This window comes from Teleopsis dalmanni, chromosome 2, assembly GCF_002237135.1.
Source record: "Teleopsis dalmanni isolate 2A chromosome 2, ASM223713v2, whole genome shotgun sequence".
In the NCBI taxonomy this organism is placed as follows: Eukaryota; Metazoa; Arthropoda; class Insecta; order Diptera; family Diopsidae; genus Teleopsis; species Teleopsis dalmanni.
Genome location: NC_051847.1, coordinates 55,284,176 through 55,309,065, shown reverse-complemented (window position 1 = coordinate 55,309,065; position 24,890 = coordinate 55,284,176). Strand labels below are relative to the sequence as shown.

The 24,890-nt window shown below is 27.4% G+C and overlaps 4 protein-coding genes across 5 annotated transcripts; 1 reads left to right on the top strand and 3 right to left on the bottom strand.

The window, feature by feature from the left end:
- Positions 1–1,010: 1,010 nt before the first annotated feature.
- Positions 1,011–9,786, bottom strand: LOC119679360. Of its 2 annotated transcripts, none has more exons than XM_038091668.1 (6): positions 9,696–9,786; positions 4,530–4,635; positions 3,772–3,894; positions 2,916–3,705; positions 2,369–2,852; positions 1,011–2,294 (listed from the first exon to the last, which is right to left on the bottom strand). In XM_038091668.1, exons 2-6 carry the CDS (start codon positions 4,567–4,569, stop codon positions 1,221–1,223), a joined length of 2,511 nt encoding a protein of 836 aa, XP_037947596.1. In that variant the 5' UTR covers positions 4,570–4,635; positions 9,696–9,786; the 3' UTR covers positions 1,011–1,220. The 2 variants fall into 2 exon arrangements, with proteins under 2 accessions (XP_037947596.1, XP_037947597.1); XM_038091669.1 differs by lacking the exon at positions 9,696–9,786 and adding an exon at positions 9,223–9,369.
- A 2,769-nt stretch (positions 9,787–12,555) lies between these two features.
- Positions 12,556–13,896, top strand: LOC119679359. The gene is made up of 4 exons (XM_038091667.1): positions 12,556–12,646; positions 12,714–12,885; positions 13,213–13,377; positions 13,433–13,896. The coding sequence occupies exons 1-4, from the start codon at positions 12,627–12,629 to the stop codon at positions 13,766–13,768; spliced, it is 693 nt and encodes a 230-aa protein (XP_037947595.1). The 5' UTR covers positions 12,556–12,626; the 3' UTR covers positions 13,769–13,896.
- A 150-nt stretch (positions 13,897–14,046) lies between these two features.
- LOC119679358 (coiled-coil domain-containing protein 25-like) lies at positions 14,047–15,493 on the bottom strand. Its single transcript, XM_038091666.1, has 3 exons — positions 15,319–15,493; positions 14,714–14,805; positions 14,047–14,632 (listed from the first exon to the last, which is right to left on the bottom strand). Exons 1-3 carry the CDS (start codon positions 15,389–15,391, stop codon positions 14,171–14,173), a joined length of 627 nt encoding a protein of 208 aa, XP_037947594.1. The 5' UTR covers positions 15,392–15,493; the 3' UTR covers positions 14,047–14,170.
- Positions 15,494–17,348: 1,855 nt separating this feature from the next.
- LOC119674583 (carboxylesterase 5A) lies at positions 17,349–24,306 on the bottom strand. Its single transcript, XM_038085727.1, has 4 exons — positions 24,243–24,306; positions 22,393–22,752; positions 19,289–20,626; positions 17,349–17,380 (listed from the first exon to the last, which is right to left on the bottom strand). The coding sequence occupies exons 1-4, from the start codon at positions 24,304–24,306 to the stop codon at positions 17,349–17,351; spliced, it is 1,794 nt and encodes a 597-aa protein (XP_037941655.1).
- Between the last annotated feature and the right edge of the window lie 584 nt (positions 24,307–24,890).

The following is a 24,890-nucleotide window of genomic DNA, read 5'->3' as shown; positions in this document are numbered from 1 at the left end:
TGATGTTAACCAGGAAAATTTTAATAGGAGAAGACGTGGTTAGAAATTCGGTAAAACTACCGATTAAATAAAAATTTAATGTATTTTTGTTTTTATGTAATTACTACGTTAACGAATTATTGAGAAATCAGAATTATTTAACAAAATGAACTACTTTAGTAGTGCCGGGTGCTTAGCCGGTTGTCATTTAATCATTTTACTGAAAATCAACTTATTGAGCAACTTACGAATACCTCTAATATAGGTTAAATGAAGCGTAAATAAACTGACAAGAGGATACTAATTTTCTATTAGCTTTTTTGAAGTGATATATCACCAAATCAAAAGTTTTAAAAATTTAAAAGGGATTTCATCACATCTTATGGTTCTTTGGATTGTATATCTAATAATATCATGTTATTGTTCACAACATTTCTCAGGTAATTTTCTGAATACCAACAAGATTTTATTCAGCAATTTTTGAAATAAAATGTCGCAGACTTATAGTTAAATTATACTTTGGAATATATCTTGTCTGTAATATCATATTTGTTCATTTTTCAACAATTTCTAAAATTACATACAACCTTCAATATACGTCTAATAGCTGTTATGAGAAATCCCCGATTTCTGAAATTTTTGGTAAGTCTGTTCATCAGTATGAAGGCTGTTGCAAAGTTAATGTCAAAACTATCCGAAATTTTTGATATGTCTGTTACATAGTATGTAGACTGTCCCATAAAGATATAAGTCAACAATATGTTTGTTAGCCAATATGTAGGCTATCGTATAGATACAAAGCTAAATGGTCCAAATCTTCCATTTATAATGCATTAGGGCAATGGAACTGCATTAGCAAATAGCAAATCTGCCACCTATAACTGAATGAAACTATAACTCCATTGAATAAGTCTCTAAGTGGTATCAGTAAAAATGCGGAAGTCTATGGGTGTCTTCTTGATATTAGCCAGTCCAACTTAATTTCGTAAAAACAACTAAGTTAACTAAAATACATAAATGGTGATGGTGTATATTTAATCTATATTTTACTAATATTTATACATACTCGCCATATTTTCTACTTATTTCCAAATTATATTGCTTATTGTGTAATGGTACATTGAAATATCTCTAAAAACAAAATGAAAATTTTAAAGAAACTTATTTTAAAACAAAATTTCGTAAATATAAAAACGATAATGATAAAGAGTATTAAATCAGGTGCCAGCTTAATATATCGCTTAACCTAAATAACCGAATGGAGGATATGGTGGTGGAAAATAACCTGGGAATGGGATCGATGGTTGAACAGGTACTGATGTTGTTATTATTTTTGTAACACTGGTTGGTACGACAATTGTGGATAAAATCGTAGTGGTTGCGGTTTTTGCACCGAAAGTCAATTTTAGAGTTTTGCTATTTACTTGAGTAGCCAAAGTTTGTTCTATAATTGCTGATGTAAGAGTGTGGAACTGCTGAGTGGGTAGAATGAATGGATTTATGGTAGGTGCGGAAGGATAAGATGTTATTGTAGAGCTATCCAAATGATATTCTGTTCTGTCAATAGTACCAATCGATTTTGAAAGCGTTCTAAAGCTTGTTGATTGTCCGTTTATTATAGGAATAACATGTGATTCCCAAATTGTTTCGATTTTAATATAAGGTTGTGATGTTGTAATAACTGTGGAGAAAGGCATGGTTTGTTGGAAGAAATTTAAATAGGAATTTTGTTGTAATGAATTTATATCTGGCTTAACAATGGGACTGTGCAAAATATCTTCTGCTTTATTGTTGGGTTGTTTGTTTTTATTCTCATTTGGTGCAAACACATTGTCATAGTCCCCAAAATCCAAATCCAAATTTATTTCTGAACCAGCCTCATCTAAATTTCCAGCAAAGTCTTTGAAGTCCTTCGAAGGATTAAATTGATAGTCATCATGTGAAAATATAGTTTTTGTTGCAGTGATTAGAGTTGTCAAATCATATTTTTGTACAAGAGTTAATAAAGTTGTTTCATTAGAAAAATCTTGAACAATAGGCAATATCTGCGTTTTGTATTTGGTTTGAGTAACACTGAATGTTTCTGTTACTGTCTCTAAACTTGGTGTTTCAGCATTTTCAGTAAGATGTAGAGGTTTTAAAGTAGACACACTACCATCCAAAAAATTTGAATCAATTTTAGTTGTTTCGGCAAGAATATTTTCCGTTAAGGGTTCATCTCTGGTCGCGCTTATGTTTACCTGTGTAGTTGGTTCAATATGCTTTTCAAATGTTGATGTCACTGTTATAAAACGCGTCTTTTTAACAACACCAGCCTGAAATACAAAAAATATATATACATATATGTATATTAGAACATATACAAAAAAAAAAAAATAATGTTACATACTTGAAAAGTGAACGGTTGTTTTATTGTTGCAATTTCATAGTATGTGTCTTTAAAATCAGCTGGTGTGGATATTTCAACATTAAGCGTTTCAGCATACGCATGGGGTTTTAGTTCATTACCGTTATTGATTATAGGCGCATTTTGAGAGCCTAATCCCTCAAGTTCTCCTTGATCCGATATAACATTTTGATCAATTTTATCTTGACTTATGAGATTACCACTTTCAATGGTAGCTACAGAAGGACTGACATTTTCATTTATAGCCTTACGAATAGAAACCGTTGGCTTAGGTTTCGATCTGTATTGCCATCTACCAGGCGTACGATTAAGTTTAGATAAGAATAAACTGCTTGGTAATTCAGTTTCTGTTGAAGACGGTTGTATTTTAGGACGAAATGATTTACGATTATTAGTTTCAGGGACAACTGTTGCTGACACAGGTCTTACTTTTTGAGTTGCTGTGGCTCTTGATCCTTTATGTCTTCTAAAAATAAAACAAAAATAAAAAAAATAAATCAGTTATGTATGGTTTATTCGTATTTGTCACCTTTTTGTTTTTGTTTTTGTATTAGAAGATGATTTGTGATGGTCTGCATTTGTAGACGATTCTGTAACAGATTTCGAACTGCTCTTATTTGGATGAGAACTTGTTCTACGATTTTTTTTGGATGGTAAACTATTTGGATGAGGAGCTTTTTGATTTGATTTTGATAATTGAGGGGCAGAGGTTTTTAATATTCTTAAAGATGATGTTGGTCGTAAATTTGGTTTTTTATTTTTATAAATATAGGATGAACTATGGAGTACTTGTGTATATTTATCTGAAACATAGTTGCCAATTACACTTGTATCATATACATAGGTCACGCCATTCTTCACTTCTGTCCCACTTAGTTTTGTAATCAATCCAACAGGATGGCTAGTAGTTGGTTCACGAGTTTTTAAATTATTTTCAGCACTGGGATTTCTATCACGATTACGTGATATTGATTTAGGATTAACAATACGATATGTTTCTTCTGCGTATTCTAATGGTTGTCGTGACAGTAAATCATATTCGGGTTGATCCTGATTATTTTCAACCTGAATAGCAATTACCTTTGATTTCGAAGGAATATCATTTTCTATTGGCTTTGAACTTTTTTTCGCAATTACTTTTTCAGAAACTGCTGGTGTACTTTTTACTTCCTCTTTGATTTCTGTTACAACATTCACTTTAGCAGAAGATGGTTTATTCTGATTTTTTAGTTTGGTCGGTTTTATACCATTTTCAACGTTTTTTTCAATATTATTTAGTGGATTTGTTTTAATTATATCATCTGATAAATTTAATTGTTCTAAATTATAAAATATATTTGTATTTATTTGCATTAATAAAATATTTAAAGATATTTTAAACTTACGTAGTGAAGGTGCACTTTGTGGTGAAAATACCATAACGGTATCACCAATTGTTGTGGTGAAATCCAAAAATCCATATACAGTTTGAGTAACATAGTTAATGTTATCGGAACATATCAGTTGTACTAAATAATATTTATATTTTTAATTTTATTATTTATTTAATAAAAATATATGAGAGAAATTAAATTTTATTTTATACGCAGTGTCTACAAAAATAAATATTTGATAGTAGTGAGACACAGACATAATTCGTGTTCATGGAGACTTCCTATTATACAATAACAATTACTTATAATATTTTATATAAATCAAACTTAAATTTTGGTGAGCTTGAAATGTGGAACTTTTTCAACCTTTTTGCAGTTAACTATTGTCCATCTACAGCTATCTTATTGGGATACCTTTTATTCTTTCTATAAGACACCCCATGAACAAATGTAAAACGTATTAAAACATGTATACTATATTATGTACTTATATTATGTATATAATTACATATATATACTCATACTACATACTTACCTTTACAATATTATTTATATGGTTTGATAAGAAAATTATATACTGTTTACTTTTGGCGGATGCTGTAAATATTTCTCTTTAAATGAATTTGATTAATAATTCTTAGCCTTAAATAACAAATTTCTTATAACAAGTATTATTAATTTATTAAATTTCTCGACTTCCTTATATTGATTTATATCATATTAAACATCTAATATCGGCAGTATATTCAACATAATATTTTTATACTCACCATTTAATATGACCAAAATTATAAAAATTCTGGAATCCATAATACATTGAAGTTTTTAGTTTACAATTTCTTTAATTTATAAAGTAAATTTACATAGCGAATGAATCTGAAATTATAAAATACTTGTTAAGTTTTCTTTAAAAATTTATATTGTAAAAATTTATGCCTTGAAAGTATCTTAGACTATGCTTATATATATCTTGATTATGGTGTTAAAACAGATTTTTAATATAAAAATAAATTATCCTGGTATACAAAACTAAATTATCTTTTAACTATACTTTCTAATATATTTTACATGCTTTCAAAAGCAAAGGCTGGAAACAATACTAAAAATACAAATACGAATAATCCTCAAAAACGTAGGATTGATCAGACTTACTTGAAATAAAAGACACTCCAAACAATTACAGAAGAAATACAGAATAAGTGGATTTTCACACTCTCCGCTGTTATAAATATGATTGTTCTAGTCTTTTGTTTAACGCTCAATAGTAAGAGGAAAAGGTAAAACATTTACATCTACAGTGTCACTGCTCTTCGTTACAACTTTAAGGTCACCCAATCCAAAAATAATAGATTAATCTAACGCTCAATAGTAAGAGGAAAGAGTAAAATATTTACATCTATATCTACAATGTCACTGCTCTTGGTTACAACTTTAAGGTCACCCGATCCAAAAATACTAGATTAATCTAACGCTCAATAGTAAGAGGAAATGGTAAAATATTTACATCTACATCACTGCTCTTCGTTGCAACTTTAAGGTCACCCGATCACCAGATTAATTAACTAAATATGGCTAAATACTAAATGGCAAAATTCTTTAAGGGATCAAGGTAATATTAAATAGGTAAAAGAAAATAAAGTGTTTTAGTGGCCTCAGTACATCGATAAGATAATGGATCTTATTAGATAATATATATCAGTATATATTACTATATTTTATAGTAAAGATATAAGTAGAAGTTTTAAGACTTCAAATTTATTTTTATAATTAAGTTATAAAAAAGAAATAAATTCAGTGGGCTATCAATTGACAGCCCATTTTTATTTGATGTTCCATTATGTTATTTTTTATTTTATTTTACTTTTATTTATTTTTTTTTATTTTATGTTTTACTTTAATTTTATTATAAAATAGATCCAGTGTTAGGATAAAATATAAGCTAAAGTCGCTGCAATAAATTTTTTCTTCTCCCTATCCTTCCGTCTAAAAATATGACATGTACCCTTTATGCATTGATCGCTTCAAATAATGAAAAAATGAATGAAATAAATAAAATTTTTAATTTAAATGTTTCCCATTGTCAAAATTATAATACATATGAGAAAGACCTATTCTTACTAATACATATTTTTATAAATTCGTTCTTATACATATATTATATTTAGACGATCATATTAATCATGTTTAAATACCTTTCTGACAGTGATGACCTTTGGTATATTACATAGAAAAAAAGAACTGTGTGTTTTAGTCATAATTACTTAAACTAAGGCAATAAATCAAGTTGTTTATTAAATGGTAGCCCAAAAACTGTGTAGTACTCGTAAAGCAAAATTTTATAATTCAGTGCTTTGCTATCTATACACACAAGTTATTATCTTAATAACATTTTATTAACAAATAAAATTATTAAGCACATACAACGGATTAAAGAAGCTTTGAAAAACTGGTTTTAAATTTAATTTGAAATTTATAATAATTTAAAAGATTAATATCAACCCTTTATATGAATGGAGTCCAAATGCATTATAATAATCAGTTAGCGACAAAAACCATTTTATTGATGTAGTTCAACACCACATATAAGACGAATAAAATATCGAGTTTAAATAAATAATAAACAATAATTCATATTTACTCGTATATTTTAAAATAATCAATATTGGTTTCGTAAATATTTGTATACTTTTCACGCAGTTATGTTGAAAATTCATTAATAAAAGTTTATCAAATTGTTTAGATGGTCAGTTGGTTAAGGTGCGTTAACTCTGAGCTTCAAATTTGGCAGGACATAAGTTCGATTCCTAGTACTTGCAGTATTAAAACAAAAAAATTATTTACGAATAATTAAATACAAGAAGTATTTCTAAGACTACTGATGGTGGGTATTTGGGAATACTCGAAATAGATGTATGGTCAGCCAATCAATTTATTTCAATTAGTTAAAATAATATAAAATAAATTATTGTTGTTGTAGTTTACTACTGTTCGAAAAAACTCTTTAGATAATTTTATTAAAATAAGTCCAATCTATATATCTTCATGAAATGTTTGACATAATTTCGATTTCTCGATACTAAAATTTGGTGAAAAATTATTAATAAAATGAAACTTTTATCTGTTACATTAGATTTTATAGAAAGTAAAACTTAAATATAAATCAAATAAATCTATTAGTTGTCATATAATTAATTACAGATATTTGAATGTACAGTTTATAACAATTAAATATAATAACTAATAAATAGTTAATATAATAATAAAGTGCATACATTAGAACTTCGATCTTATCTCTCAGTTTGTATAACAGTTATAAAAATTTGTTTACCAATGATCTAGTTTTTGATGATGAGTATTATATGGAATATAAGTTATAATATAATATAAATTAAAATGAAAATCAGTCAAGAAGGGCAGCGCCACAACAACAAAATAGATTGCAAAACTGGTTTTAACTATTTTTTAGTCTATAATTTGTTATTGTTCAATGACTTTTCTTAATAAAATGGACTGTAACATTTCAATTAAATAAAAACATATTCTACAAAAATATGAGGCGGTACCATCTATTTATAACGGGTTTATAACGTTACATGTGTAGATGAGAACAAATGGCGACGATTAATCTTCCCTAAAAACTGAGATAAACTATGTCTGAACTCTATTAATCGCATCAAAACAGATAGATAACCAGAGGACAGTCAAAATATGTTATAACATTACTTTTTGACCAGATATATTTTTCGATTTACTGCTATTTACTGTTAATTTTAAATGAAAATCAGAGAATGGATTAAAGTAAATAAAAAGTAAATAAAATGAGTAATGTTTGCATATATTGCAGACAGAAAAGAAACGAGATTTGTGCAGTTGTTAAGTACAATTTGGTGTAAAAATTTTAACAAGGTTGTAATTTTAATGTTGACGACGTACAATTGTGATAGCTTTGCCAGAAATAGCTTATTGATATTGTTTTTAATAATCCACAAGTGAATGTGGACGAAAATTGTGGATCCCAAGTAATGATTTTTAAACAATGTACAGAGAGGATTTAACATCTCCTAACTACATTTCGATTCATTATTGTGTACGAAACATAAATAAATGACCACAGACCTGAGATTAATACCATAAATAATCGGATCAATAAACTCTACCGAATCAGTACCGAAAACAATAGAGGCAATGAAGTCGGTGGGAAATGCGATGACCACAGTTAAAATTTACATTTTATGTTCGTGAAATGGTTTAAAATGGTTATATATGAATTATAAATATTATTATTATTGAAAAAGAAGGGATAGTGCACTGGAACCTAAAAGATCTATTGTGCCCTTAGTCGGATTAGAGTGTTTCTCCAAGTCCGATTTTTTTAATGAAACATAGTATAGAGCCTATCTTTCTTAGTCTTGGATCTTTATGATCCATGAAATACCCTCCTATGTGTTTCTTCCGCTTGTGCATCAGTGCTGGGCACTCCCCAAGCACATGGTATGCAGTTTCTCTCTCTTCTGTACAGTATCTGCAGTATGAGTTGGTTTGAATTCCTGATTTCGATAGGTGATTGTTCAATCTATAGTGACTGGTCAATAATCCCGCAATAATTCCGAATTGTAAATATAATAAATATAAAATATGTTCGAAGTCATATTTTACATTAAAGTAGCGGTATTGTATGTCCAGGCAATTCAATTCCAAAAATTGTTTTATAGCGTCCCCGTGTACCTCTTCTTGGGTACGCCTATGATAATGAAATAAATATCATCATTATTTTTATTTTAATAAAAGATTGTGCCTCAATTAATATATTGTCTAAAGACGTATGTGAGTTATATGTGTTGTACACGTAATAACTTTAATTATGAATTATTAATTAGTGAATTATTAAATAATTATTAATTAAATTTTATTAACATTTATTTTATTTATTAATTATTCTTTAAATTAATATAATGAATATAACTGAGTTTTTTCTATTGTTATCCAATTTGTAAACGTAGACCAATCTTATGAGGAAAATTTATTAATCAATATAAACAATAATTAATTACATAATTAGTTTAAATTGCTTAATTGGGTTAGTTTAGATGTGTAAACGTGCACCAATTTGCATTAGTGTAGCTGTATTTTAAAAAAATGGAGAAAGTATTAAAAACTCAAAGCATTTTTTTATTTTTCTTTCTAGTTTTAAAACAATTAAAAATAGAGCAGCTTAACCATTTCATTTCACTTTCAATAACTATAATTTATATAAAATTTTTTACTCACATTGAACTAATTCAAAAATGAATAATAGATATGGTACCAGATTTTATTTACATTTGTTAACATAAATTATTAGAAAAAAAAACAAAATATAAAACAAAACAGCAAAAAATATATTAAACATACAACAACAAATAAAAGATACGTTTTATGGTAACCTTCAGAATCACCGTATAGTACTTCAAGCTTCAAACTCACCCACATTCATTACATTTACCTCGAAGTATAGTATGTTTTCGTACTATACTGACTGCAGTGATCGCTCATACACATTTAAACATATATCTGCTTTAGATCTGTGTAAGTTTCGCGTTTATGGCAGTTGTTTTAAAAACACTTTTAAGAGAAATCTTAAATCTGTTTCATAAAAAATATTAAAAAACTTACACTTTTACTTTTACAAAAATATTTTATAAAAAATCTTGTTCAATTTAAAATTTAAATATTATACGTAAATTATTTATCTATTGGTCACTAGACATAAATTTCGTAAATTTTTGTTCAACCTTTTTTGTGTTTTTTCTTTCCTTCATCGTGGCTTAAACAGAAAGAAGTAACTAAGTGCATTAAACAGTATTTCGAACTATTTTACCATAGTTTTGAATTCGTATATACAGTAATTTATAATTTATTTAAAAAGAAAAAACAAGAAAACTTTAACTTAAACTCACTTTAATTATAATAAGTACATTTTATTTCAAGTACGACGTAAATAAGCAAATGACGCAAGTTGCCACCAAGCACCAACACGTCCTACTTCAATCGCAGCTTAAGCTTAACTAAGAAAACTTAACTTTCAATATATACACAAGCCCCCCCTCATGCACATGCAAATCGAAGACATAACTCAGTTTATGGGAGAAGGAAAACAAAAGACGTTGGAAACTGTAAATGTTCGTAATTCTTAAAGTAAAACAAAGTTTAAGCCAAAGAATTGGCAGGTCCGACAACGTGCGATCATTTATTAATCGTAGGTTTGTACGTAAAGGCTTATGCGTATACATGTTTGTATGTATAAATGCAATTATATAACAATAGAGCAAGACTTGCGTCGAGAGCGTATTACCTCGTTACCTATTACTTTTTTACATTTATTACCTTAAGCAATTCATAAACAAGAAAACAAGACAGTTAGAGTAAAGTCGACCAAGAGAGTGATACTCGTACAATCACTAAATTATAATGATATGTTTATTTTGAACAATTTTTTTTTCTTTTTTAACTTTATACTAAGAACAGGATATTGTTACAAGTGCTTTGGTATAACAATGGAGACTTTTTTGCATTTCCAAAACATAAATTTCTCCTCTTTTAAAATTATACGATTTTGACTATTGTTTTACATTTTATATTTCCCTCAAGCTTTTGCATGAGAAACGTGTTTAATGTTTTCTATGTTTTTATTTTTTTTTATTATCATATATCATTATTTATATTATTATTTTTAGTAAAAAGAAAAGCCTAATAATTGGTTAAATAATAAGAATATATCACCTGAATCTCGGTGTACATTATTCCCCATTTTTTAATAATTATTCTTAAGAACTTTGTAGTAAAGTTCTTATGTCTCTAAGGACACTTAAGACAAACTTAAGTATTTCATACTTTGATGATGATGTAGATATCAACATTAGTATACATTCGAATAACTTTTTTGAAAAACAAGGGTTTTGGTTAATATATTATATTATAAATATTGAAGCAATGTACCAACGTGCGCCTGTTAACACACTCAGAATTTTAAGCTGTGCTCTTTAAATAATTTTAATGCTGCTGTCATTTGTCTACCACCCTTACTGTGTTCATAAGATTCTATATAAGATACGGTTTAATTATGTTTTGTTAAGCAATGTTTTCATTTATATTTATTTGGATTTTCTTGACTTCAAAATGCTTTTGAAAGACAATAAAGACTATCCAAGCGACAATAAAGACTATCCAAGCGTTAACTTGAAGTGAAGTCTTTTGATTGTACAATGATAACATTATTCTTACTGACTGCATTTCTATAATGATAGAAATGCGCTTGCATATCTTTTCATTGACTGTAATTTTTCAATGTGTTGACTAAATTCTTACTAGCTATAGGCGCCGTTTTGAATCTATTCTCTACACTTATATTCAGTTGTACTAATAATTGGACTGCAAATCTTAACGTTATTTGCGAGTCAATTATATACAAAAGACAAAGAGATGGTAATATAAATATTGTCGAAAAATTTTAGAGTATGACAGGATCATTTAAAACGTAATCATTATATATAATATCTAATATATATGTCTATAATATATATAATATCACATTTTAGAAAGATATAGAGCACATATTCCATCTCAAGCAAGTATAAAAATTGGTTGTTAATAAGCTAACAAACCACAGAAATTAGAGTAGTCTCGTGATGCTTCCAATTAAGAGCAAAACTTTTATCAAAATTGTAATTCAATGGTTGGCTATAATTTTTCGGTCTATTAATTATTAGAATAATGTATAATTATTATTATTATTGACATGTTCTAGCATTACATCAAAGAGGTAAATTAAGAACTTAGTCTATTTATGGCATTTCCACAAATCTCGGTTTTTAGCTATATGTCTTAACTCATTCAATGTTTTATTCGTTTCCGCTTCGTTAACGCGGAAGCGTCCTCATCTTGGTGCGTCCTCTGTTTCTTGCACCTTGGAGGTTCCATTGTAAAGCTAATGTATAATATGTATAATAGCCAGTAATTATACATTAAGAAAAGGTTATTGATACAGTTAAAAGTACATATATGTGGAAAGATTCTGAAGAGCGAGGTTGCTGTAATACTGTTTAAACATATATGAAATTTATGACTGCTCGCACTACAGGATAGCAACAAAATCCTTTTAAAGTAAGGCTTCAAAATCACTTACAATAAAAGATAATAATATTTCTAATCAACTAACCAAACTTTAAAGATTTCAAAAATTTGTATAGAATATTATGTTAGTATTTCATTTATATAAACCTATGATATGATTGGTACTTGTTATATCACTTGTTAATAAAATTTGCTAAGCTTGACTTAGAAATAAATATATAGGGTACTAGATTCAAGTTATATATTATATTTATATTTAAATATAGGTTTTCTAAATGCTATATGCAACGCAAACAGTAAAAATAAAAATTATTTCTACTCGCCATTCCATATTAATTTTCTTTACTATTTACTTACTATATAGACAAACCACCTCATTATTTAAATTATACAGACGTTTTTTTACAACTATCTGCAGCATTTATGACCAAAAATGATAACTCTATTAATATATTGGAACAATTATGTTATTATGCTTTATTTTTATTTAAATATTTTTATTAAATTATTATTACTATGCACATCAACCTCTTATGACCAGCTATTTTGATTCACACAGAATTGTGAACAGAAAGAACACTTTAATATATGGCAAGAGAGAATACCAAAACTTGTAGCAGTAACATCATAATTAAGCTAAATGTCAAAATAATGATTGAGTCAGTGACTATCGTCATAATAGTATTGTTAATTTTGAGTGTCAACAGCTGACTTCACTAATGTACAAAATTAAATAAATATTTACAGCGAATTAAAAAATGAGAACCAAAATTGATTTGTGAGTATTTTAATGAATTAAATACTTCAATAATGATTATTTGTTTGATATATGTTATATTATTTAGAGAAGGTAAAAGAGTACGCACTAGACAAAAACAGCTGGAATTTTTCCTTCAATTTTCGAAAGAGCATCAGTCGATATTGAGGGGAGAAAAAGACCCGCGCGCTTGGTCAGAACTGGCTGATAGTTTAAATGCAATGCGAGGCCCAACAAGAAGTGCATCGAAGTGGAGACAGGTAATTTTTATAATACATGTGAAACAGTTGTTTCAATTGGAATTCAGATTTTTAGTCAATTAAGGAAAAACTGAACAATATGCTGTACTTATTACTTGCGAATCTTTTTTAAAAATGTTTTGGTTCATAAATAATAACTACAGATCCAATAATAATTGTAAATAATCTTGTAAATAAAATTAACAATATAATTTTGAATGCTAATTTAGTTAAATACCATAAAAATCTTAATAATTGCGTTCTGTATTCCACCTTTAAAATTTTTGTTGATTAAATAAAAGTAATGAGTGCTAGAAAAAAATATATTTACAAGAAATTATTTTTCAGACTTTAAATCATTGGCGTAACCAAGTTCGTTCGCGTGCCAAAAAAGCAAGAAGTGGTGGTCCTGGAATAACAATTCAGTTATCTGAGCTTGAATGTCAAGCGATGGATACATTTGGTAGTTCAGCTGAAACTGGTTTAATAGAATTACCTGCGTTAGGAATACAAGTTAGATTCGTAAATAAATAAAACATTCCTCGTCATTTTTGCGTTTAATTTTTAGAGTTTTGATGATAGTGGCAGTATTATAATTGAACCAAAACAGGAACTATTATCACCAGTTGGAAATGTTTCAGGACCCCCATCAACACCAAGTGCACCATCGTGTTCCCCAAACCTTACTGCTCCTACATTCTCGAAACGGAAACGTGTCACTGACGATAAGGAGTTATCGCTTCTCAGAGAATCAATTAAAAAATCCAGAGAATACGAAGAACGTTCCCTGGCAATTCAGGAACAAGTTCTTGAAACGCAACAAGCAATCGCATCCGCTTTAAACAATATTAGTACAGCAGTTTTTCAATTTATTGAATTAAAAAATAAACCAAATTATAAATAAATTTATATATGTAGTTTCTTTTAATTAAATTATTTTCATTGCCGTGTACTTCTTTTGTTACGTACGAGTTTGTAAATTTGGCATCACTTGATATATATTCGTCTATTTGTACTTCAACGGTTTGTAGAATAAATTATTAAACATTTTTAAATGTAGAATAATAAGTGTGAAATCTTGATTATAATAAATGATAAAATTATATAAATAAAACTTCAGCTTTTTATAACAAATCAAAATTTTTTTTTTTAGTACTTATAAAACTAATTTGTTTAAACTTCTTCGACGTTAACAATTCGTATATTAATAACAATATATTAAAAAATATTTAAATGGTATACATTACATGTTTTTTTATAAAAAAGTGTATGTTTGTGCTCATGATTTTAATATTTTTTTAGGAGTTTACATAAAATCATCCGACTCATTACCATCATCATAATTAGATTTCATTTGATCTGGTTTAAAAAATCCTACATAATTTCGAATTTTAGCCTCTTCCTCCTTACGTTTTAACTCATCCTTTTCCTTCGCTTGTTGCATTTGAAGGGCTCGTTTTTTTTCTTTATTTTCCTCCATGTCTCTCTTCTCTCGTTGCTCTCTTAAGTCAGGATGATCTTCTTTTTTGGTTTTATTTAATCTGTTTACAATTTCGTTATTTCGTTTCTCAACAAGAATTTTTTTGACCTGATCATCGCGGTGAAATGCAACTTGTCCAGCTTCCATAGCAGGAGTTTTCTTCAAATTTTCCCATGGAGTATATACAACTTCGATGTTTTTCATTTTATTACCCTGTATGCTGTTTGCTTTAACAAGTTGTGCAGCATCATTAAGGACCTCTGTTGGGATGTCAGCAAATGTTTGCCCCTTTAAAATAAAATATTATGCCATGAACTTGTCATATACGATAAATACACATTAAAAGTACAAATACATAATTTATTTTACCTTTTGGAGTCTTAAATACACGTGAGCCGATGAAAGATCACTTACATGAAACCATACATCCTCTGGCCAACCCCAGCGTATCAATTCCTCGTCTTAAATAAAAAATAAACAAGTTCAATTATTTTATGTTTCTATGACATTAAAACTTATATACAGTAGCTCTTGAATAGATGATTGCTGCTTTAGTTTGTGCTCTTAAACGAGCCATTTATTGATTTATAAGCAAGCAAAACAAAATTCCTCTGTTAAATCACTTATGATAGAGGTTTTGTTATATACATATTTATACGTAATCTACTATAGATCATATAATGAAGTGCACTAGTGTATATAAAAATATATTCGCAAGATTTTGAAAAAAAGTAAAATAAATGTTTTAATCAAATTTAAATACATTAAAGTAAACAAAGGCGACTTCATCACCCTCAACCACCATCCACTTCCTATATGGGTGGATATCCTTTCATGTTATCTGCTTACAGGTTCCAGTGGGTTACAATAAGGCGACTGTATACAATACATACAATTCGCTATATTAACACCGGCATTTCTTCATAAGTTTTCTCATATAAAACAAAAAGTTTGACTTTGATTAATGAACTTACTTTCATGTTTATCTTTACCCATGTAAAGATGGCATGGTGGAGATACAACATTGGATTCAAAATAAAATACCATTTTGACTAACAAGCGTGCAACTGCCTTAACGCTTCAATTAAAAATCATAAACAAATAAAAATTGCAAGCAATATTTTTAAAGGAACGCTGAACTTTTTGAAACAGCCAGTATAGCAATTATCGTTTTGAATTTTTCCTTTATCGATAAAATTACGAAATTAGCTGTCATTCTATAATCAACACATCTTGTTAATACAATTAATGAATTATCAATTATTTTTACAAATTATGTTAAATTAATTTATATAGGCGAATTATAACTATATAATTATAATCTAATATGTATAATATGTATAATCTAATATAAATTCTATTATATCCACAAATATAGGGGATATGTTGATAGATACCCACTCGGAAAAAAAAATATAAATAAATACTATATATAAAAATTATTTACATTACATTAAATTACACACAATATTAAATAAATATCTTTTTATATATCCGTTCATTGCATGGTATCTTCACCACGCTTATTGTCAATGTTAAATGTTACATTGTGGTGAAAATGATTAAATAATTTGATGTGTATTTTTTGACATATTATTTGGTTTTATTAAGTGGTTAGTACTATATAAACATATATTAATATTTAAAAATAGCTAATTCCAGGGTTCGTATTTACTCACTCATGAGCAGCTCAGGCTCATGAGCAAGAGCCAATTCTTATGTGAGATCAAAATTGGGTCATGAGCGTGAGCCCAAAATTGGCTCATATTGAAGAGCTGCTCACCAGCGTGAGCCTTTAAATTGCTCATATTGAAGAGCTGCTCATGAGGTCTCACGAGCCGAGAGCTCACGAGCTCAATTGTTTAATAAAAAGCGATTTATTAGTTTATTTGCTTTATTTATTTTTATAAACGTTATATGTGGAAATATATAATATGAAATTAACTTAGTTTATTATTATTTATATTAAAACAATATAATGACACAATAATTTGAATTTGAAAAACAAATTTATAAAATATTATTATTTTCCACAAATAAACAATACAAATATATTTAGTGTTTATTTTAAGAACTTTAATTATTTCCATATTTAGTTCAAGGTTATTAATATTTTAAATCTTTTTTAATGACATGTTTTCACAAAAAAAAAAAAATAAAATTTTAAATTGGGCGCTGCGGCTCATGTGAGCTCCCATCGTATGAAATCAGCCGCTCATGGGTACGCAAATACGAACTCTGGCTAATTCCGCAAAATATAATTTTTTTATTATTGCATTTCTGTCACATTATCAGTGAATGGCAGAGTGTACAGGTAAATATATATTATGTTAAAAAAAACAAACGCTTTGTAAGGTATTTTTTTCCTAAATATTAAGTATTACATGAATTTCAGGTAAAATGCTTTTGATCGAAAATATATAGAGCACAGGCTCTATATATAGAATAAACTTTTATAAAGATTTTTTGTTATCATTTGTATAAATTAACAAGTATGATTAGCTATTACAGAGAGAAAATATATTACATTTTTTAAGAATGAATGAAATACATTTTTTCCAATTAAATGATTTACTAATATATCGTGTAACCATAGTATAATCTGTAAAAACATTTACGGAAATAAATACTATGTAATACCATGTTCTCACTGTAGCTAAATTAACTTATATTAATCCAAATAAGATTTGGTCTTTTCCATTGGCATACGTTGATTTGTGCATCTTAAACAACTTTTATGTATCAGAAAGTTCTACATAAGTTTTAGGAGAGCTTTTCTTTGTTTACATTTCAATTGTAAGAAGTTGATATTTAATTTTGTATTGTTTGCAAAAATTCATTAATTGATCATGGAAAATACAGGTAATTTAATATGCAATGTTTGTAAAATTGTTCACAACATAAATAAAGCAATAGTTACATACAGAAAACGTGCAATGAGTCGGAAAAAATTAATAACTGAAAAAACAACAAATAGCATTAATTTCCTCTTAATTTTATTAAATCACACATCAATTTCTTGAATATCTAATACATCTTTAATTAATGAAAAGAAAAAATTTATTAAATATTAATACATAATTCTTTTTGTCATTGACTTTTTGAATTATAGTCGCTACGAATTTGAAATAAATAAACTGCATTTAATGATATATCATAAAAAAAATTAAATATATATTAAACCATTTAGTTATATTTTATATATCTATTACATATTCAATTAATAAAAACAAACATTTTATTAAATACTTACTTTCTCAGCATGTTTGTTTACAACTCAACTTTTGTTTGTTTATGTTTTACATATAAAACATATGATATATTTTCAATTTTGGTCATTTCCCTTGCGGGAAATTTATTTTTAAAAGTTGTATTCGACATTTTTGATCTAATTTCCTTTCATTTATTTTTAAGTATCTTTCTATGGTTAATGAAATTTACTTACTCAGTTACACTTACGTTAAAAATATGATATTAACTAAGTTAAATAGCACGAAAGCTCTTTGTATGGTTAATAAAAATACATCAGCGATCTTAACTAAATACCCTGGTCTAACGAAGGGAGTGGGAACATACTTTAAGGCTACTGTATTTACTTAGCAATACAATATGACTAAATTATTTTTACTAAATATTACTTAGCACAGTAGCGCTTTATGCAGTAATTAACAAAAATTTTTGTTAAAAAAATCAAAAGCTTTATGGAAATAGAAATTTTACTCTTCAACTTAAAAACAGTAAAGTACAAAATAACGTAATAAACGTTAAATAACAAAAGTTTATGTTTGTGTGTATCAAAGCCGGCATTAATATCTAGTTTTCTGTTATGGTGTGTTACTAATTATTTAAAAAATTTGGAATGGAAATGGAAAAACTGATTTACGTTAATATAGTCATTACAGCAAAAACTGAACGTACATTTTTCCCACGATCACCATACCACACTAACGGTATGGAGAATTTTTAAATTGCAAAAATAATTCAGTAAGTTGCCAATCTTTAACTTATGCGATTTCAATTTATATATTATAATAATTGCGGACAATCTTTAAATAGGGCAGTCTGATGACGACTGTCCAATTGAGTCATTATATAAAAATGTAGCAGAAATCAGAAGTAGCTATTTACAATATCTTCCGTATTTCAACACATCCACAAATCATCGCAGTCAAATACCAAAACAGGAGGTTAGTGATCACAAAAAACTAATTATACATTTACGAGCTTTAGTCACTTCTTCATAAGAAGTCATAAATTCAAACGATATTATGTCGTTTTTCATATTAAAGGAAAGCAATATTGTGTGTGTACTTTTCATTTTTTAATTTCCAGCAATAGAAGGTTTTTTTAATTTAATAATATTATTTTACCCATTTTAATTTTTTTTAATTACGTCTATATAATCTAAATAAATATATTTACTAGTTTATTTACATATTATTAAATTAAGTAAATATTAAGTTGTAATTTTTGTAATAATTTAATAAAATTTTGAAAAATATTTTAATTTAATACATATGCTACTGTTTTGAAATAGTTAATATTCAGAATAAACACTTTTCATTAAAACAAATCGTTTAATTTAAAAATATTTCAATTTATTTCATAATATAATATTATAAAACATTTAAGCATTGCTTATAAAAATCTTCTCTTATGACGTATATTTAAGGTACTTTTAAGTTTAATTATTGTAAATGGAATAAACAAATCTGAAACCGTAGTTTTGAATGTAGTGTTTACATATTGGAAACAAGCTACGTGAAGCACTAATTTTCTCGCTCATAATTTTTATTTCTTTATTAATTTTTGTTTTTATTTAATTATTGTAAATCAATTTTGTATAATTATGCTAATTTTTCCATTACAAATAATTTAAATATTTACGGAAGTAGATAATAACATTTAACAAGATTATATAAAAAGATAAATGGAAGTTCGTACTGCTATTTAAACTACAGCACTCAGCTGTAAAATTCAAAATTTTTGGATAATATTCGTTCCAAAATGATATTCTATGAATATTATTTAAAGTTTTATATTCAAAATTATCATTAATATTTAAAAAAGTTCTATTTAACTTATTATAGGGACTCCATTTTACATAAACATTAGATATTGTAGGGTTGGAAGTTTTTGCAAAATTAGCCCAAAGAGTCATTACTATATCTGAAATTTTTTTATCTGTATAATTCCATTCTTTAACGAGTTCGTAATTATTCATGTACGGTACGCCCCATATAAATATTTGATCATAAAATTTTGGTACGCTTACCCAAGTAGGTAGTTCGTAAAACTTGGTTTTTGGTTTTATATTAAAGAAGTATGTATATATACTTTCACTTTCAGTTAAAATATCTGCAAGTTGACATGTAGGTGCAGCATACATTTTGTCCGTATAAAAATTAACAAAACTGTTAAGTACATCTCCGCCGTTTCTAACGTCGTATATATAATCGATTGAATCAATTACTATTTGCGAATGCGAGCACACACTTTCAAATTCTGGTTCATAAAGTTTTTTAAGATCATTTAAAGCAATATCTGAAATCACTTTATAAAAATCTTCACTTGTTATTTTATTTGTATTATCGTTTTCAATGATAAGTAAAGCATCTTCCATATCTGTCAATCCGATTAAAAGTGGGACTTTATGATAGTTTCCTACTTTAAAAGACATAATTGGTTCAGTTTCAATGAATGGCAACGAAGTATTGCTTAATCCTCCATCAATAACTGGACCCCATTCAATTGGCGGCATGTTATCTATAATAGTTTTTGCATCGTGACGTTTTAAACATTGTATCAATAGATAAGTTGGTTTGTTTGGACAATCAAATACATTTGCAATCATATCTAAAGTTTTTGCGTATTCAGTTGGATTTTTAACAACATCTTTTGCCAAATGGTTTCCCGACATCATAACAGCTTTCTGAAAAGCATCTTTCGACCATTCTCGTGAAGTTAAATGTAAGCCTACACTAATAGCACCTGCTGAATGTCCCATTATAGTTATTTTGTTTGGATCGCCTCCAAAAAGATGAATGTTTTTTCGTACCCAATATAATCCAGCTGATTGATCCATAAGTCCATAATTTCCTGGCGATTCTCCATCACCAGTAGATAGAAACCCAAAAATATTTAAACGGTAAGCAATAGTAACAACTATTACATTTTGTTTGAAAACCAAATGAAAGGGATCTATGGTTGTTGAGCTCCCATATGAAAAATCACCAGCATGTATCCAAACTATTACTGCAAAACCAGTAGAACCAGCAAAACCTATAAGTACATAAATTAAGATATTAAATATATATTAAATTAATATATATATTTTTAACAGTTTAACTGTGTTAACAAATAGTTTTTAATATTTTGAAAAATCGAAGAGAACTTTAAATTATCTAGATTTGATACAATGGGTTACGAAATATTATTAATAAGAATAACCAAAAATATGACAAAAATGGGGTACAAAAATATCTCCATTTAATTTAGATCGATTCTGTTAAATGTGGATTCCATAAAATAAACTATGATATAATTAAATTTTTAAATAACTATAAACGAATATATTATCAGTAGTCATGATATGCAATTGTGTATAGTTTTTGTATTAAAACCAAATTTTAAAGGTCAACTTGTGTAGCCAACGAAACTGCATCAACTCAAATGAAACTTAGGAGATTATAATCAATAGAATTTTATTTGCTTATTTAAAATTGCAAAATGAGCAAATTAAATGAATATATCACATACATATATAATAATATTATAAACCTTTTAAGAAGTTTTCATATCACACTGTATATGTTATGATTCATTCTCACACAATAAATAAGTTAAATATTTATTGTTTGAATCGGAACAATCGTTGACAAATCTGCAACCGTATACAAATAACGACATCTGCACTATTTTTATATTTATATATATTGTACATAAAGAGGTTTTTTTCGAACAATAGTAAACTGCAATAACAAAAATTCATTTTATATTATTTTTTAATTAATTGAATTTTTAACTGACCACACAGCTATTTCGAGTATGGCCAAATACCCATCATCTGTGTTCTTGGAAATAATTCTTCTATATAATTATTCGTAAATAATTTTTCAAGACTACAAGTACCAGAAATAGAACTCGTGTCCTACCAATTTTAAAGCTCAAAGTCAGCGGTCCTTAACCAACTGACCCAAAGTCGTACTTGACATTTATGTTCGCACAATTTTCTGGAGTTTTGTTAATTTGCTGTGAAATTATTAATTTAATATTATTATTAATTCATTCACTTGCTGTGTTTATATTAGAACGAAATCATAAACCAGCTGTAGAATAATTGAATTAATTTTATTTTAATTTTAGTTGTCAAACTTCAACACTATTCTGTTTGTAAGGCATTATTTGTTGCATGATTTATAACTTCTTTCTTATGTATAGAACTTAATTTAGGAACGTAATACTGAAAAAGTTACTCCGCGATTCGCCCGGGTGAGACCATATATTATATTTTGTGAATATAAGTTGTAATTTAACGTCAATTTTCGTCTAAAAGAAAGTGACTATTATATTTAATAGAAACTAGTTTTTTTTTTTTATTTCATAATGAGGTCTTTTTCGAAAAGTAGTGAACTACAACAACAAAAATTCTTTTCGATGACAAATCTGTTTTTATATTTTTATATATTGTACATATATAAACCAAAACCTCTGAATAAAATACGATTGTTACAGTCCTATGGATCTATAGGAATTAATGAAACAGTAGCGAAAATTCACTAGAAATGCGTTTACTTTGATTTTCTATGTTCATGCACAAAACAGTAAATAATAAAAGAAATAATAATATTGATAACAAAATTTTAATATAAAAGACAAATAAATCATAATGTGATTTATAATATTTAAACTATACATAAATAAATTAAAAACTAAAACTATTTAAACTAAATAAATCAAATTCGATTTATATAACGAAATTTATTTTTTATTTAAATTTATTTATTTATGTGTTAATATTTAATATTAATATTTAGTAATGAACTCACCATCTGGTAGAAATATATTGAGGTTTAAACAGTTTTCATCATATATATTTTGATCGAGATTTGATTTTTGATTACTTAATAAATCAAATATTATTTTGGTGTTCATATCCAAATTCTTTGAAGACTTTTGCCAACAGTTAGGTCCATAACTTGTTGCATTACGTACACCTGGCCATTTCAAATTACCAATTTCTGGAGGAGCAAAACGTGGAGCCTGTGCAAATGGAATCCCAAGATATGCTTTTATATTTTGTGTTCGAAACATTTTAAGATATGTTCCAACAACTGTTCCTTGATCTGGTATCGTTATTGGTGGAGCATCTAGGAGATGTACGATTTTTAGATTGAAATGAGTACATACTAAGATTATATATAAATATTTAGGAAACCGTATTCGAAAGTTAAATTTTGTCCTCATTCTGACAATTTTGAAATGACTTAAGTGCAGTGATTTTTTTCTAAAGAAACCCCAAAAATTATGTTGTCATGGAGTTCTTGAAATATAACGAATAATTATGAAGCAGTGAAAATAAATTCGTAACACTGGCAACCGTCGTCAAAAATTATAAATTGGCATGCAAAGCCTCGAAGGACGCTACAAAAACAAAACAATTTGGGCATATTTATGCATTTTTATGGGTATCTAAATAGTATATTACTTTGTTCTTATATATTTATATAGTTTTTTCTTGTAATAGTCCCATAATTTTGTTGTGGCAGCATTTTTAGTCAATATTACTATTGCCTATCCATTCAGAATTTTTCAAAACTAATAATATTAACAGAAAATGTAAGGAACTCTGCAGAACATACTGATGAAATACGTTTTAGTTAAATGCGATTTTAATAGATGTATGTGCATCCTTCACTATATATACAATATACCATTAAATATTTTTAAATATTTTAATTGCATTATATGAAAAAATATTTATGTAAAATGTACACCAGTTTGTTCAAGATTTAACAAATATTTATAAAAGTATTAAGCTTGAGTCATTTATTAAAATTAATTTTAAATTATTGAATGGATTTATTTTAAATAATGAATTCCTAATTAAATTAATAATAATAATTATTATAATAACCAATAAATATGAAGTAAAAAATATTAATGCCAGAAAATGCAATTGCGTGCTGTTGGAATAACTTTGACCTACTCCAAACTCCACTTATCAACCCTCACTAAGGATATCAATAACATTAAATAAATATGCAACAAAAAGTATTATAAAAATTTATTCTTTTATAAAATAAATAATAAATAAATATTTACAATATTTAGTGTTTGTTTTATACAGATCAAAGCGTTGCATGTAGAAAATAAAGAAATCCAAAAAGAGTTTTAAACGACTTACCTCAAATTATTTATTCTTTTCGGTTAAACGACTAACGCCACCCTTTAATATAATTAGAAGAGTATCTATTCTTTTGCAGAATACTTTTGATCAGCCACTCTATAATTACTGCACAACTTTAAGTTTACTCTCACAATAGACCTTATTTCAATGAAGCTAGAGAGATTAGTTAAAATAATCTTAAAAAGAAAAAGCATGAAGTCAAAAATTTACTTAATAATGTCCTTAGCAGATCTGATATCGATAAATAATTGTTCTAAGATTGAACTCAAACTAATATATATCAAAACGATATAAGTGGTACTACCGAATAGTTGGAGTAACTAAATTATATTCCTACTTAGTTGGCCATAAAAACTCATTATTTAATTTCGATAGATAATGAGCGGACTCTCCAGCGAACTCTCATACTTGTGTTATTTTTCCAGTCTCGTATATTAGGTGCGGTTACAGCTCCATCAACTTGATTACTCCATTTCAGTCACATTCTACCTTTAGGTCTTATATCTTCAACTGTCAGCTTAAACACAATTTTCGCTATAGCAGCGTCTTCCATTCTTACGATATGATCCAGCTAGTGAAGACACTGGTTGATCATTTGCTGAGCAATGTCGATGTTGTGATTAAGTTCGGGTATTTGGGTTGTGCTAAATTGGCATTCGCTAACATGTAAAGATCCAAGGATCAAAAGAACTTTTCACTCCAACACTGCCTCTTCATTATTTCATGACAAAGAAAGGATAAGGGATGTATAGATTGTAAAATTTATCTAAATATATCTAAATATCGAGACAGAGAGCTGTACATCCTAGTTGCCTATAAATCCCATAGTAGAACCTATTAGTATTGGTAACTCTTCGCCTGATTTCCAAGTTAAACTGTTTGTTATTAGTTTTGGCGGTGCCAAGATAAATGAAATCCTTGACATCTTTGAAATTGTAAACACTAGCTCGTACATTTGTTATAGTAGCATGTAGCAGACATATAATTCTTTTCTTTCAATTCTTCACAATTTTGAAATTGTGCATCAATTTAAATTACTTTGAATTTAAAAACTGATTCGAATAAAAAAAATGAATAACTAAATTACCTAATTACCTAATCAACCTATTCATATTCTTACTTACTGCAGGATAGTAA

What these genes read in the sequence shown, in the direction of transcription:
- LOC119679359 (XM_038091667.1), top strand. Translation starts at nt 12,627, where the DNA reads ATGAGAACCAAAATTGATTT. An exon ending in GTGCATCGAAGTGGAGACAG is followed by an intron (nt 12,886 to 13,212) that starts GTAATTTTTATA and finishes ATTATTTTTCAG; the next exon opens with ACTTTAAATCATTGGCGTAA. An exon ending in TACCTGCGTTAGGAATACAA is followed by an intron (nt 13,378 to 13,432) that starts GTTAGATTCGTA and finishes TTTAATTTTTAG; the next exon opens with AGTTTTGATGATAGTGGCAG.
- LOC119679358 (XM_038091666.1), bottom strand. Translation starts at nt 15,391, where the DNA reads ATGGTATTTTATTTTGAATCCAATGTTGTATCTCCACCATGCCATCTT. An exon ending in GGGTAAAGATAAACATGAAA is followed by an intron (nt 14,806 to 15,318) that starts GTAAGTTCATTA and finishes TTTTTATTTAAG; the next exon opens with ACGAGGAATTGATACGCTGG. An exon ending in TGTATTTAAGACTCCAAAAG is followed by an intron (nt 14,633 to 14,713) that starts GTAAAATAAATT and finishes TTTATTTTAAAG; the next exon opens with GGGCAAACATTTGCTGACAT.
- LOC119679360 (XM_038091668.1), bottom strand. Translation starts at nt 4,569, where the DNA reads ATGGATTCCAGAATTTTTATAATTTTGGTCATATTAAATG. An exon ending in AATTTTGGTCATATTAAATG is followed by an intron (nt 3,895 to 4,529) that starts GTGAGTATAAAA and finishes AATATTATTTAG; the next exon opens with TACAACTGATATGTTCCGAT. An exon ending in ACAAAAACAAAAACAAAAAG is followed by an intron (nt 2,853 to 2,915) that starts GTGACAAATACG and finishes TTTTATTTTTAG; the next exon opens with AAGACATAAAGGATCAAGAG.
- LOC119674583 (XM_038085727.1), bottom strand. Translation starts at nt 24,306, where the DNA reads ATGGAAGACGCTGCTATAGCGAAAATTGTGTTTAAGCTGACAGTTGAA. An exon ending in TGAAGATATAAGACCTAAAG is followed by an intron (nt 22,753 to 24,242) that starts GTAGAATGTGAC and finishes ATATAATCTTAG; the next exon opens with TATGTACTCATTTCAATCTA. An exon ending in GTGCTGTAGTTTAAATAGCA is followed by an intron (nt 17,381 to 19,288) that starts GTACGAACTTCC and finishes CATTAATTAAAG; the next exon opens with ATGTATTAGATATTCAAGAA.